General features: G+C 38.2%; 1 protein-coding gene across 1 annotated transcript in view; it reads left to right on the plus strand.

The window, feature by feature from the left end:
* WNT8B (Wnt family member 8B) overlaps positions 1 to 13,719 on the plus strand; it is a 53,119-nt gene that overhangs the window by 17,534 nt on the left and 21,866 nt on the right. The window contains exon 2 of the mRNA XM_047824681.1: positions 11,880 to 11,953. Coding sequence (XP_047680637.1) covers positions 11,880 to 11,953 — 74 coding nt within the window. The remainder of the gene's footprint in view (positions 1 to 11,879; positions 11,954 to 13,719) is intronic.

Raw genomic sequence — 13,719 nt, forward strand, 5'->3', positions numbered from 1 at the left:
GGGTCAACATAGGAAAGGCAAATATATATATACCACAAAGCATGAGAAGTAGGTGAATAATGTTTCTCAATACAAAGCCAATGCGTAAAAGTTAGCTTAATTGTTATATATCAACAACATCAGTTAGAAGATGAAACTTTAAAAAATGATTTCACTTACAACAGCATAAAAATATGAAGTACTTAGGAATAAACCTAACAAAATACATCTATGACCTTGATGGAAAATATTGTAAGACTTCACTGAAAACATTATAGAAGACCTGAATAAATGGAGGGCTTTATCACAGTCGTGGACTAGAAGACTCAGCGTTGGGAAGATGCCAGTTCTCCCCAAATTGATGTACAGATCTGATAAATTCCAATCAAAATCCTGAAAGTGTTTTGGGAGGAGGGAAGGATTGACAAGGTGATTCTGAAGAACAAGACCGGGGGACTTGCCATACAAAATATAAGGAATTATTATAAATCCCTAGTAATTAAAAATGTATCATACTGATTTAGAGACAATGAAACTAATGGAATAAAATAACCCATGCATAAATGGAAACTTGGTGTATGATAGAGCTGATAATGAAGAGCAGTGGGGAAAGGATGATAGCTTTTCTGATAAATGGCACTTGGCTATCCAGAGGAAAAATAACTACCTTACCCCATACACACAAATCAATTTTAAGTGAATCTAGAACCTAAAATAAAGAATAAACTATAATATTTTTAGGACACAATATCAAAGACCATCTTTACAACTGACCAATAGGAAAGGATTCTTTTTTTTTTTTTTTACCTTTTTTAAAATTCATATTTGAGAGACAGAGAGATACAGAGCACGAGCAGGGGAAGTGCAGTGAGAGAGGGAGACACAGAATCCAAAGCAGGCTCCAGGCTCTGAGCTGTCAGCACAGAGCCCAGTGTGGGGCTCAAACCCACCAACGGTGAGATCATGACCTGAGCCGAAGTCGGATGCTTAACTGACTGAGCCACCCAGGCACCCCTGGTAGGAAAGGTTTCTTAAACAAAACATAAGAGGCACAAGTTAATAACAATGGTAACAATAATAATAATAAATTGGATTGAATCTTGGATGTCAACAATTCTACAATGCACCATTACTTTAAGAAAGAAAAATTAAATTATAGGAATTTTTAATCTTATACTATTATAAACTTGCTTTTTAATTTTTTAAGATTTTATATGCATGCATAAGAAAGAATGTTTGAGGGAAATAAACTAGTTAAAATATTCCTAGTATGTTTTCATATTCAGAACCTGAATGTTAGAAATAGCTCTTGACTCCATTCTTGACATCTGTTTTCCACACAGTAGCACCCTTTGCCATCAGGAGCTCTTGATGAACTGCTGCTGTGCCTGCTTCTTCTTCTTCTTCTTCTTCTTTTTAATTGAAGAGTCTTTTGCTATGAGATTGAATATTTATTTAATAAGATCTATTTTCGACGTGGCCTCTTCTCTGCGATTAGCTGCGGAGAGTCTGTTCTGCTAGTCTTCGGGTCATTTTCTGGGTTATTTACACTGATGTGGGTGTTATCTAAGTGCATTGGTAGGACAAAGTGAACGTAGGATGCTCCTACCCTGCCCCCCGCCCCAGGAAGTCTGAAGTGCTTCTTAAAGAGTGCTCCAAACTGTCTTCAGGATTTTCTCCCAAGCCACTGGCACCTATTTTGCAAATTTGGATATAACACTTCCTTGGTTAATGAGAAATTATCAACAGAATATTTCAGACAGTAACCAGGATTTATAGTCGTTTTCCAATAGTTTTCAAATAATCTGTTGTTTGAAATGTCGAAGAATTGCTGTTGGCCAGGATGAGATCAGGAGTCACAACCAAGTCCCTGTCCGGGTAGGTAAGAACAAGTACATCATGACTTGTTGCCTGACTGGCAGGCATGTAAGATCCATCAATTGTAAGAGATGCTGTATTCATTTTCTACAACTCCTGCAACAAAGTACCACAGCTGTGGTGCTTAAAACAATACACATTTAGGGGCACCTGGGTGGCTTAGTTGGTTGAGCATTTGACTCTTGATTTCATCTCAGATCATGATCCCAGGGTTGTGGGATCAAACCCCACATTGGGCTCCAGGCTGGGTGTGGAGACTGCTTAAGGTTCTTTTCTCTCTCTCTCTCTCTCTCTCTCTCTCTCTCTCTCTCTCTCTTGGGGCACCTGGGTGGCTCAGTTAAGCAACCAACTCTTCATTTCAGCTCAGGTCATTATCTCATGGTTACGTGAGCTTGAGCCCCACATCGATCTCTGCATGCTGACCACTGTGGTGCCTGCTTGGGATTCTCTCTCTCTCCCTCTCTCTCTGCCCCTCCCTGCTCACACTCTCTCTGTCTCTCTTTAAATAAACTTAAACAAAATTCTTTCTTTTTCCCTCTGTCCCTCTCCCCCACTCGTGTGTGCTCTCCCTCTCTCAAAACAATGCAACACACACACACACACACACACACACACACACACACACTTACTCTGTTTCATTTCTGGAGGCCAGAAGTCTGTGATCAGTTTCATTAGGCCAAAACCGAGTGTGAGCAGGGCCACATTCACTCCAGAGGCTCTAGGGGAGAATCTATATCCTTGCCTTTTCCATTTGTTAGAGCTTCATTCCTTAGCTCATGGCCTCTTCCTCTCTCTTCAAAGCCACCAGCAAAGCATCTTCAAATGTCTCTGTATTTCTATTGTCATAACACACCTTCTTCCTTCTGTCAACCCCCTGCCTCTCTCTTATAAGGACACTGGAGATTACATTTTATGGCCGTCCCAGATAATCCAGGGTAACCTCTCCATTTCAGAATCCTTAATTCAACCACATCTGCAAGGTAACTTTAGCCATATAAGGTAGCAGTCACAAGTTCCAGGGTTTTGGACCTGGACATCTTTGGAGGACACTATTCAGCCTACTACAGATGATAAATGTGAAAAATATGCATCTACAAATTGGTGATATATGATAATGTCAATAATAACATATGGGCTTCACATAAAATTACTGTTATTTGTTTGTTAAGTTCAACACAATATAAGAGACTATCTTTACAACCTAGGGGTAAGGAAGGATTTCTTTTTTTTAATTATTACATTTTTGTGAGGGGTGGAGGGACAGAGGGAGACAGAGAGAGAGAATTCTAAGCAGGCTCCACACCTAGCGCAGAGCCCGACGCAGGGCTCAATCCCACCATTGCAAGACCACGAGCTGAGCTGAAATCAAGAACCTGAGGCCTAAGCCACTGAACCACCCAAGGGCCCAGGAAGGATTTCCTAAATGAGATACATAGGCATGAACCATAAATTATGATGATAATAATAGTAATATGAAAAATTACTATCAGTAATAATACAAAATTATTACATTTTATTAATTATAACATTAAAATTAAAAAGTTCTATTAATCAAAAGACACCACACAGAAAGTGAGAAAACATACCACAAACTGGGAGAAGACATTTGCTATGCACACAGTTGACAAAAATTTAATGTCCAAGGTATATAAAGAATTTATATACATCATTAAAAGAGGAAAGACAAATAATCCAATAGAAAAGGTAGGTAAAATCCTGCTCAGTAGTGGCCAGGCCTCAACACCCACCCAGTTCCCACCTAGGGCCACTTGGCCCCACATACTCTTCCAGGTCTCCTCCCCCACCTCCCCACCATCAATAAAGCGTCACAAACAGAAAAGAAAAAAAGGGTAGGTAAAAGACTTGAATCTACACATCTTAAAGTGTTTAATGGGATATAAAATGCTATTTGGAGCGTATATTGTTGCAATTCCTCTGGAAAATAATTTAACATCATCTTGTAAAACAGAAGATGTGCTCACCCTATGAACACAAATTCCACTTGAGGTATATACACTAAAGAAGCTGTTGGGACATGTGTACCAAAACACATGTATGAGAACATTCATAGCACCAGGGGTGCCTGGGTGGCTCAGTTGGTCTTAAGTGTCCAATTCTTGGTTTCGGCTCAGATCATGATCTCGCGGTTCATGAAATCAAGCCCCGAGTCAGGCTCTGTGCTGACAGCATGAAGTCTGCTTGGGATTCTCTCTCTCTCTTTCTTTCTCTGCCTCTCTGTCTCTCTCTGTGTCTCTCAAAATAAACATTATAAAAAATAACTTCCCCTTTCCTTAAAAAAAAAAAAAAGAATATTCATAGCACCACTGTTAAATACTGGTAAAAGGACTGACACAACCCTAATACTATCAACAGTAAAATAGATAATTCGTAAACTATACAATCGAATACTCCATATCACCCTGAAAATAAATCATCTATTTTAGAAAGCATTTTGCTATCCTATACTTCTTTTTCATACTGTCAATATTTTCCTTTTGAAAAAACAATACGTGAAATATTCAGGAGACACTGAGAAGCTCAACTTGGCAGAGATATTATTTCCTCTCTGTCCTTCTCCCTCTCATCCAAATTCTCAGGGAAGGAAACGTGACTGGCTCAGCTGGGTGATACCAACTTGTAACTATTTGTAGTGGGGATGGCAGAAGGCTGCCATGTGGCACAAAATTATTCCCGAAGGTCCCCTGTTGGAGGTAGACAGCCCATAAAAGTAGTCATTATGAGCTGGGTAGACACTACAAAACTGTTCTACTAAATTATAGCAGAATACTTATAATAATTTTACATACCTTTATTTATAATAATTAGTTAGAATTCAATAATTGTATTATTTATAATAATGTATAATATTCAGTGAATATGCTTGTGTATATGTCCTCATAAACACTGTCTGATTGCCTTCTCAAGTAAAATCGTAAAGGTGCAATTATTGGATCAAATGTATTAATATGATTGAAATTTTAAATTCGTGTTATCAAATTGATCTCCTAAGCATTGGATTAATTCACACTCTTACCATCAGTGTACAAAATGACCACTTGAAAGAACACAATACTCTTGTCAATATTGCGTCTCATTTTTAAAAAACCTTTGCCAGTTTGATAAATGAAGGTGGTATCTCATTGTTTTTTTATTTTTTCTTTTTTTTCTTTTTTTTTTAACGTTTATTTATTTTTGAGACAGAGAGAGACAGAGCATGAACGGGGGAGGGGCAGAGAAAGAGGGAGACACAGAATCCGAAGCAGGCTCCAGGCTCTGAGCCATCAGCCCAGAGCCCGACGCGGGGCTCCAACTCATGGACCGCGAGATCGTGACCTGAGCTGAAGTCGGACGCTTAACCAACTGAGCCACCCAGGCACCCCTCTCATTGTTTTTTTAATTAATTAATTTTTTAATTTACATCCAAATTAGTTAGCATATAGTGCAACAATGATTTCAGGAATAGATTCCTTAATGCTCCTTACCCATTTAGCCCATTCCCCCTCCCACAATCTCTCCAGCAACCCTCTGTTTGTTTTCTATATTTAAGAGTGTCTTATGTTTTGTCCCCCTCCCTGTTTTTGTATTATTTTTGCCCTTATGTTCATCTGTTTTGTATATTAAATTCCTCAGATGAGTAAAGTCATATGATATTTGTCTTTCTCTGACTAATTTCACTTAGCATAATACCCTCTAGTTCCATCCACATAGTTGCAAATGGCAAGATTTCATTCTTTTTGATTTCTGAGTAATATTCCATTGTATATATATGCCACATCTTCCTTATCCAGTCATCCATCGATGGACATTTGGGGTCTATCCATACTTTGGCTATTGTCAATAGGGCTGCTATAAACATTGGGGTGCATGTGCCCCTTCGAAACAGCACACCTGTATCCCTTGGATAAATGCCTAGTAGTGCAATTGCTGGGTGATAGGTAGTTCTAGTTTTAACTTTTTGAGGAACCTCCATACTGTTTTCCAGAGTGGCTGCACCAGTTTGCATTCCCACCAGCAGCGCGAAAGAGATCCTCTTTCTCCGCATCCTCGCCAACATCTGTTGTTGCCTGAGTTGTTAGTGTTAGCCATTCTTACAGGGGTGAGGTGGTATCTCATTGTGGTTTTGATTTGTGTTTCCCTGATGATAAGTAATGTTGAGCAGTTTTTCATGTGTCTGTTAGCCATCTGGATGTCTTCCTTGGAGAAGTGTCTATTCATGTCTTTTGCCCATTTCTTCACTGGATTATTTGGTTTTTTTTGGGTGTTGAGTTTGATAAGTTCTTTATAGATTTTGCATACTGCCCCTTTATCTGATATGTCCTTTGCAAATATCTTCTCCCATTCCATCGGTTGCCTTTTAGTTTTGCTGATTGTTTCCTTCGCTGTGCAGATTTTTATTGTGATGAGGTCCCAATAATTCATTTTTGCTTTTGGTTCTGTTGTCTCCAGGGACGTGTTGGGTAAGAAGTTGCTGTGGCTGAGGTCAAAGAGGTTTTTTACCTGCTTTCTCCTCTAGGATTTTGATGGCTTCCTGTCTTACATTTAGGTCTTTCATCCATTTTGAGTTTATTTTTGTGTCTGGTGTAAGAAAGTGGTCCAGGTTCATTTTTCTGCTTGTTGCTGTCCAGTTTTCCCAGCACCATTTGCTAAAGAGACTGTCTGTATTCCATTGGATATTCTTTCCTGCTTTGTCAAAGATTAGATGGCCATACATTTGTGGGTCCATTTCTGGGTTCTCTATTCTGTTCCATTGACCTGAGTGTCTATTGTTGTGCAGTATCATACTATCATGATGATTACAGCTTTGTAATAGATCTTGAAGTCCTGGATTGTGATGCCTCCAGCTTTGGTTTTCTTTTTCAAGATTGCTTTGGCTATTCGGGGTCTTTTCTGGTTCCATACAAATTTTAGGGTTGTTTGTTCCAGCTCTGTGAAGAATGCTGGTGTTATTTTGATAGGGATTGCATTGAATATGTAGATTGCTTTGGGTAGTATTGACCTTTTAACAATATTTGTTCTTCCAATCTAGGAGCGTGGAATATTTTTCCATATTTTTTTTGTGCCTTCTTCAATTTCTTTCAAAAACTTTCTATAGATTTAAGTGTATAGATTTTTCACCTCTTTGGTAAGGTTTATTCCTAGGTATTTAATGGGTTTTGGTGAATCATCTGCTTTTTTGATATTTTTATTTCTGAACTTTTGAAGAGCTTCCCCATATAAATGAATTATTTTGAAATAGAACTGTTTTCCTCGTCCTAATGGTGGTAAAAGAAACATATATGTTCAAAATATTTCTATTACTCTTTTCATTTATTTAAATGTTTTATTTTTGAGAGTGAGAGTGTGAGCATGAGTGGGGGAGGGGTAGATGGGGGGCAAAGAGGATCCGAAAGGGGCTCTGTGCTGACAGCAGAGAGCCTGACGTGGGGCTTGAACTCATAAACAGTGAGATCATGACCTGAGCCAAAGTTGGACATTTAACTGGCTGAGACACCCAGGTGCACCAGTGTTTTTATTTTGTTTATAGAAAGGTGGGGTTTTTTTTGTTTTTGTTTTTGTTTTTGTTTTTGTTTGATGCCTGCTTCAATCTAAAAGGATATTTTTGCCTAAATGTTGCTTGTCCTCAGATAAACTTTAAGAATAGATTTTTTAAAAATACTCTGGAGAAAAACAGATTAAAATATTAACAAATAAATATTGAATACCTAATGAATAAGAAGTGCCAAGCATGTATTTGATCATAGTAGCCTCTGTTATACTAAATAGCTAATTCCATCCTCTTTCATTTACTAATGTAGGTTGGTATTTTTCTCTTCTCACTTGGATTTCTGTAACTGGCCCTAAATTGTCTCTGCCTCTAGTCTCATCCAAGCCATCTTCCATCATCGCCAAAACATAATCCTTCTGGTGTCCACATTTTATGTCACACATCTGCTTATCACCCTCTGGTGGTTTCCACTTGCCTTCATGGTAAAATCCAAACTCCTTAGCACAAGGCCCTCACCCACCTGCATCCTACCTAATTCTCTGGCCTGCCTTCTCTCTCTATGTCACACACACCACAGCCACAAAGAGCTAATTATAGTTCTCCAAATGCCCTGTACCCTGTGTACCCTGTTGCTTCACAGATTTGTGTTTCCTTCTGTGTGGAACCCCCTTCCTCCTTGTCATTAATGACGAACTGTTACTTATTTTTTAGACACAGCCAAATCTTTGCATATTCTCAGAAGCCTGTCTACCTCTCTTCTGTTTCTTTAGCTACACAGCTTCTATGCATGCATAACACCTCATGCATTTCTTTCCCTTAGCACTTCTGAGTGTTTACTGGTCTGTTTCTTCCAGACTATAAACTTGGTGACAGATTCTTCTGTCATTAAAATTCAGGATCTTACACAGGGCTTGACACATCATTGACCATTAAGTTTTTGCCAATTAAATATATAGACGAATTAACATTTCTGTGCTTTCCCTGGAAAAAGTACAACAAAGCAAATGGGCCACTATCGAAGTTTTAAATAGGGATTAAATGATATAGGAGAGTGAAGGACATTAATAATCATTTGAAATACTCTTACCACTTAGAATATTTAGTATATTGCTTTTCTGCCCTGTGCCTTTATTTCCACATTTTTAGGTCTAAAAGGATACGAGCAAGTAAACATCTTATCTTCAGATAAACTAAGGTAGAAGAAAATTCAGAAATTTGACTATAAAATGCTTTGATATATCAGTTGTTGGTATAAAATTCCAGGAAACCTAAAAACATCTTATTTTCAAATATCTATAATATTAAAAGTTATTAAATAAGGTGATATAGGTCATTTTTAGAGGAACTATGCAAGTGTAATTTATTTTTACATAGAACCCTTGATTTAAGGACATCAAGAGGAAACTCCAGAGCTAGGATTTGGAGATGAGAGATTAAGAAAATTATATACGCTTCAAACTTGCTAAGAGACTAGATTTTAATTGTTTTCGCCAAAAGAAGAAATGATAATTATGTGAAATGATAGAGGTGTTAGCTAACACTACAATGCTAATTATACTACAGTGTATCAGATCAACACATTACACACCTTAAACTCACAGGAGGTTATATGTCAATTCTATCTCAATTTCAGGAAAGAAGGTTATTAAAAAAAACCATAACAAACAAATAAACCAGAAACAGACTCAAATACAGGGAACAAACTGGTGGTTGCCAGAGGGGAGGGGGCTGGGAAGATGGGGGAAATAGGTAAAGGGGATCAAGAGATATGAAAAGAAAAAAAGAAGGCTATAAAGTTGAAAACAAACACAAAGTTTATGGAACTCATAACTTTATATATAATCCATCGTATCTAAGACACTGGGATAACTCTATTCTCCAGTATCAAGGTGATGAAAGTGGCAACACTTAAAGAAAAAGTAAATAAAATATAACCATGAAAAAAAACAAACACAGCAACACTTAAGTCCAAATTAGATTAAATTTAGAAGTTGGCAATTCTTTTGCTACGCTGAAAACAACCCCCAAATATTCAGCAAAATAAGAATGCTGACAATTTGTATATATGAAAATTTATATAATCCTGCTCCTTAAGAGAGAGAGAGAGAGAGAGAGAGAGAGAGAGAGAGAGAGCTTTAGGCCCTAATATAGAAAGCAGCATAATGTATTATTAAATGAGAAAAGCAACCTGCAAAAAAACAATCTATATAATTTGGGTGAAAATTTTTACATACATATTTGTATTCAATTATGTGTATATTAAAGCCTAAAAGACCATCTAAAACTTAACAGTGGTTACACTGAAGTGCAGAGTAGGAGGTGGGTCATCAGGATTTGCGCTCTTTAAACTTTTTTGTCATGTTTAAGTTTTTACAGTGAGAATGCATTAATTTCATACAAAAATAAGGATATTAAATTTTCCCTTTGTGGGAAAAAATTCTGAGGTAGTGGGGGAGTGCATCAAGAAACTCTTTATTCACATAAAAGTCGCCCAAGTCTGTTCTACCTCCTACAAGTTTTTTCCATCCCCTGGGAATTAATTCCCTAGTCAAGTAAATGGAGAGAACCCCGTCTCTATTGTCGTCAGCCAAGAAGTCAAGATTGAAATTCAGTAGTCATTACTCTTTACCTTCCTAGGACTTGACTCTAGGTCTTAAATAGGCTGCTACCTTTTCTGAATGACAAAAGACAGAAAGACCTACAGAGAGTATGAACTTTCAGTCATAAGATGAATAAGCTCTGGGGATCTAATGTACAATATGGTGATGTTAATAATAATGCTGTATTGTGTGCTTGAAATTTACTAAGACAGTAGATCTTAATCGTTCTCAACACACAAACACACACACACACACACACACACACACACGCTAACCATGTGAGGTGATGGATGTGTGAATTAACTTGATTGTGGCCATCATTTCACAATATATACATTTATCAAACCATCGCATTGTACACCTTAAACTTATACAATTTTTATCTGTCAATCATACCTCAATAAAGCTGAGGGGGAAAAGAAGAGGGAGTGAAGGACCTAAAATTTAGTGGGAATCAAAACCAACTAAGCTCATCTCACCGTTGGGAATCCCAAATAAAGGCCTGGTCCGGAAGATTCCAAGTGGACCATAAAATTACCGAGTCAGAATATTCAGATCGAGAGCCTTAAATCATCCAGCCTGAATAATCTGACAATGAATTAATCTGATAATTCTTTATTTTCCAGTTACATTTGCCAGTGTAGATCTGGCCAGAGAGAGTTCTGAAGTAAGAGCCACAGGCATAAAAAGGAAGAGAGCAAAGACAGACCATTGACTCTGGGGAGCTCTAGGGAAAGGTGATGTGAGTGTCAAAGCAGAAGATGTGGCATGTGGAAGTAAGTTGGGGGCCTTCTGAGGACCCCTGAACAGTGACGGAGCCGACGCTTCCTCCCTAGTGAACAGAAGGGACAGCAACTCAGAGATGTGTGAGCAAGAAGCCTCGGTGTCCCACTGGCTTCACCACCAGAGCCTGAGTGGGTAGGGATTTGGCTGCCCATTGAAATCTCTACCCGTCTTTGAAGTTCAAATTCTATCTTCTTTAGAAAACCTTCCCCAAATAAGCCTATGTGATTTATAGTCAGTATGTAGCAACTTAATACCTTATGAAATTACATTCTTATATTACCAACTTACTGGACTGTAAATGTCTTTGGGGCAGAAATCATGTTTTGGTTTTTTAAAATGTCCATGATGGCTAGCGTGGGGTTGAGAATGGAATAGGTTGTTCAACAAGTAAGTGTTCTATGGAAAAGTTGAAAGGAAGAAACCATCAGGTTCCCTAAAGTTCCCTAAGCTTCTTTCTAACTTACAGAGGTGGTTGGGTTGAATCCCCACATTCTCAGATCAGAGGGCTGAGGTTCACCCAGTAGTACATGGTATATTTTTCTCTGAGGAAAGCTACTCTGAATGCAGATTAAGTCTCAAAGCCCTACAAAGGACAACAGGGAAAGCACAGTCCCTTCTAAATCCCCTTGGGGACCAGGCCCTCCTCTCCGTGTGTCCGTGTCTGCGGGCGAGTGTGCATGGGTGGGGGAGGTTGTGGTGGGGCGGGAGGGCCTCGGCAAGAGGGAGGAGAGAAACTCCAAGCGCTGATTCTGTGGAGGGGATTTGCTATGTCTCTTTTCCTCCCCCCCTCTTCTTTCTTTGTCCTCTTTCTCCGTGTTCCTCTCTTTGTCCCCTTTTCCTCGTCTCCTTCTTCTGCATTTGTCTGGGAGGATCCTGGAGTGTTCTTTTGATCGACTCAATCTTTCTCTGGCACTTGAGTTCTGATTGGCTGAAGGACTTAGAGGGGAAAAAAACACTTTAATTAAGTAGATAATCTCTTCTTTGGACGTTTGGCAGCTCCATTTCACGTCCCTTCAACTCTGTTTGGGATCGCTTACACACCACGGAAGTTGGGGCTTGAGGAGAATTCCATCCCACTACCACAAGGAGAATATTTCCCCATCTTCTCTGTCTCCCACGTTTTTTAGAATTTTCTATTTCTGTTGCTCCAGAGGATTATGTTGCTTGTGAAGCCTCCTGTGTTCATCTTCCTTTTCACCTGTATCCTCCGAATTGGCCACACCTGGTAAGTAACCTGGACTCCCACCTGGGACTGGGACCAGGTAAATGTATGTCGTCTATGAGAGAGAGTTCTTCCTCATTTCCCGAAATGTAGGAATACTTGGGATCTCTCCTAGGAAAAACTGTTCTATGGAGTAGGGGCTCTTTCTAAATTTATGGCTGATTTCAGTAAATCTTTAGGACCCTGATCAATAAATGAATAGATTAAAAAATAGATTAATAAGTTGCTGTACCACAAATATTCTAAGTGGTTTTGGGGAAAATGGACAGTAGCCTTTTTTTTTTTTTTTTAAACCAAATCCTGATGTCAGCATTGTGGAAAAAGGAAGGTCATTCAAAGCAAGTTCTACTGTGTTTGAATCTGATCTTTGAGGTGAAGGCTGGAGACAAAATGCGATGGGACCTTATTTTGCACTTTCTGACATAACTTTTTTTTTTTTCAGAATATTCTAAGTAACTGCTCATACCATCATGTCTTAGAGATAAAAATTCACTTGATCTGTTGAGTTGGTATTGGGTTAACAAACACGTTTGAAATGAAATATTTTAGAAAGCTAAACTTTCTACAGATTTATGTAACCTGTACAATTTACAAATATTTCTAAATCGCTCAGAAAATGGGGCAGTGTTTATAAAAGTGTTTTGGAAACTATAAACAATTGCACAAATGATAGACGATTTTATTGTCAGTTTCATTTAGCTCTTGGAAACCACATAAAGTATCTATACATGGAAATGTTAACAAGTAACTACGTAATAACATATAGAAGAAAGACCTGGGAAGTGCATGTTGCTACATTGCTATGTGTTTAGAGTCTCTCCCCAATTGAGATACACAAGCTCAGTCTCTATCAGTTTGCATTTTGACCATCTGTTTAACCAAGGTATGAATCCAATCATTCCATAAACTGTTGAGGAAGCAAGGATAGGGATTTCTTTGTTGAAATCAGCTTCCTGTGCCAAGAATGTATTCTTATCATAAATGAATATAGCCATCTTTATTGAAAAGTTGCTAAGAAATATGTCAAATAAATATAATTATTTGCAAGTTAAGGCAATAATTTGTAACACTTCTGATTACAAAATGAACTGCCAAATAATTGGTCAATTTTTAATTGGCATTTAAATTAAATATTTCATGTTCAAAAAAAAGTCTCTCTTTTTTTCCCCCTCATGAGAACAAAAAGACAAAAGGGAGCAGAGACTATTTCAGAGCATTTCTACTGATGTTCATGGTATTCTTCAGCTGATTCAGTATCAGCAAAAGAGAAACACGAGATTCCTTTCCCCAGTCACCAGGGCAGTGTGAAGAATTGTTCTATAAAAAATACCTTTACTGTGTGTTCCTTCCCTGCTGGAGGGGGTCATGTTCATTTCATTCCGATACTGACACAGCCACACTGAAAGGTGGCTGGGTTGCTTGTCTGTCCAAATTCAAGTGTCCGGATTTAAAAAGAAAAAAAGAAAAAAGAGATGTGAAAGAAAGTTCTAATTTAAAAACAGGGTTTAAGAACCCCTTCTCGCCTTGCCTGACTTTGAGGAGAAAATGTACAAATCTCCTCTATAATGCAATTAGATTTTAATTGCTTTTTCTCCATAAGCCCCAATTTGAATTAAACATTTATACTTTGTCAAGAGTCTGGTTTTGGTAGCATTTGAAGAGTGATTTTTAAATTTAACGTTAAATCTTGATTCTTCTTATAATGGAACTATCAGGGTTCTGCATAAGGTCACCTTCCCCTTTGTGCCATGCAGAGAAATTTGACCAAC

Source organism: Prionailurus viverrinus, chromosome D2 (genome assembly GCF_022837055.1).
Source record: "Prionailurus viverrinus isolate Anna chromosome D2, UM_Priviv_1.0, whole genome shotgun sequence".
Lineage (NCBI taxonomy): Eukaryota > Metazoa > Chordata > Mammalia > Carnivora > Felidae > Prionailurus > Prionailurus viverrinus.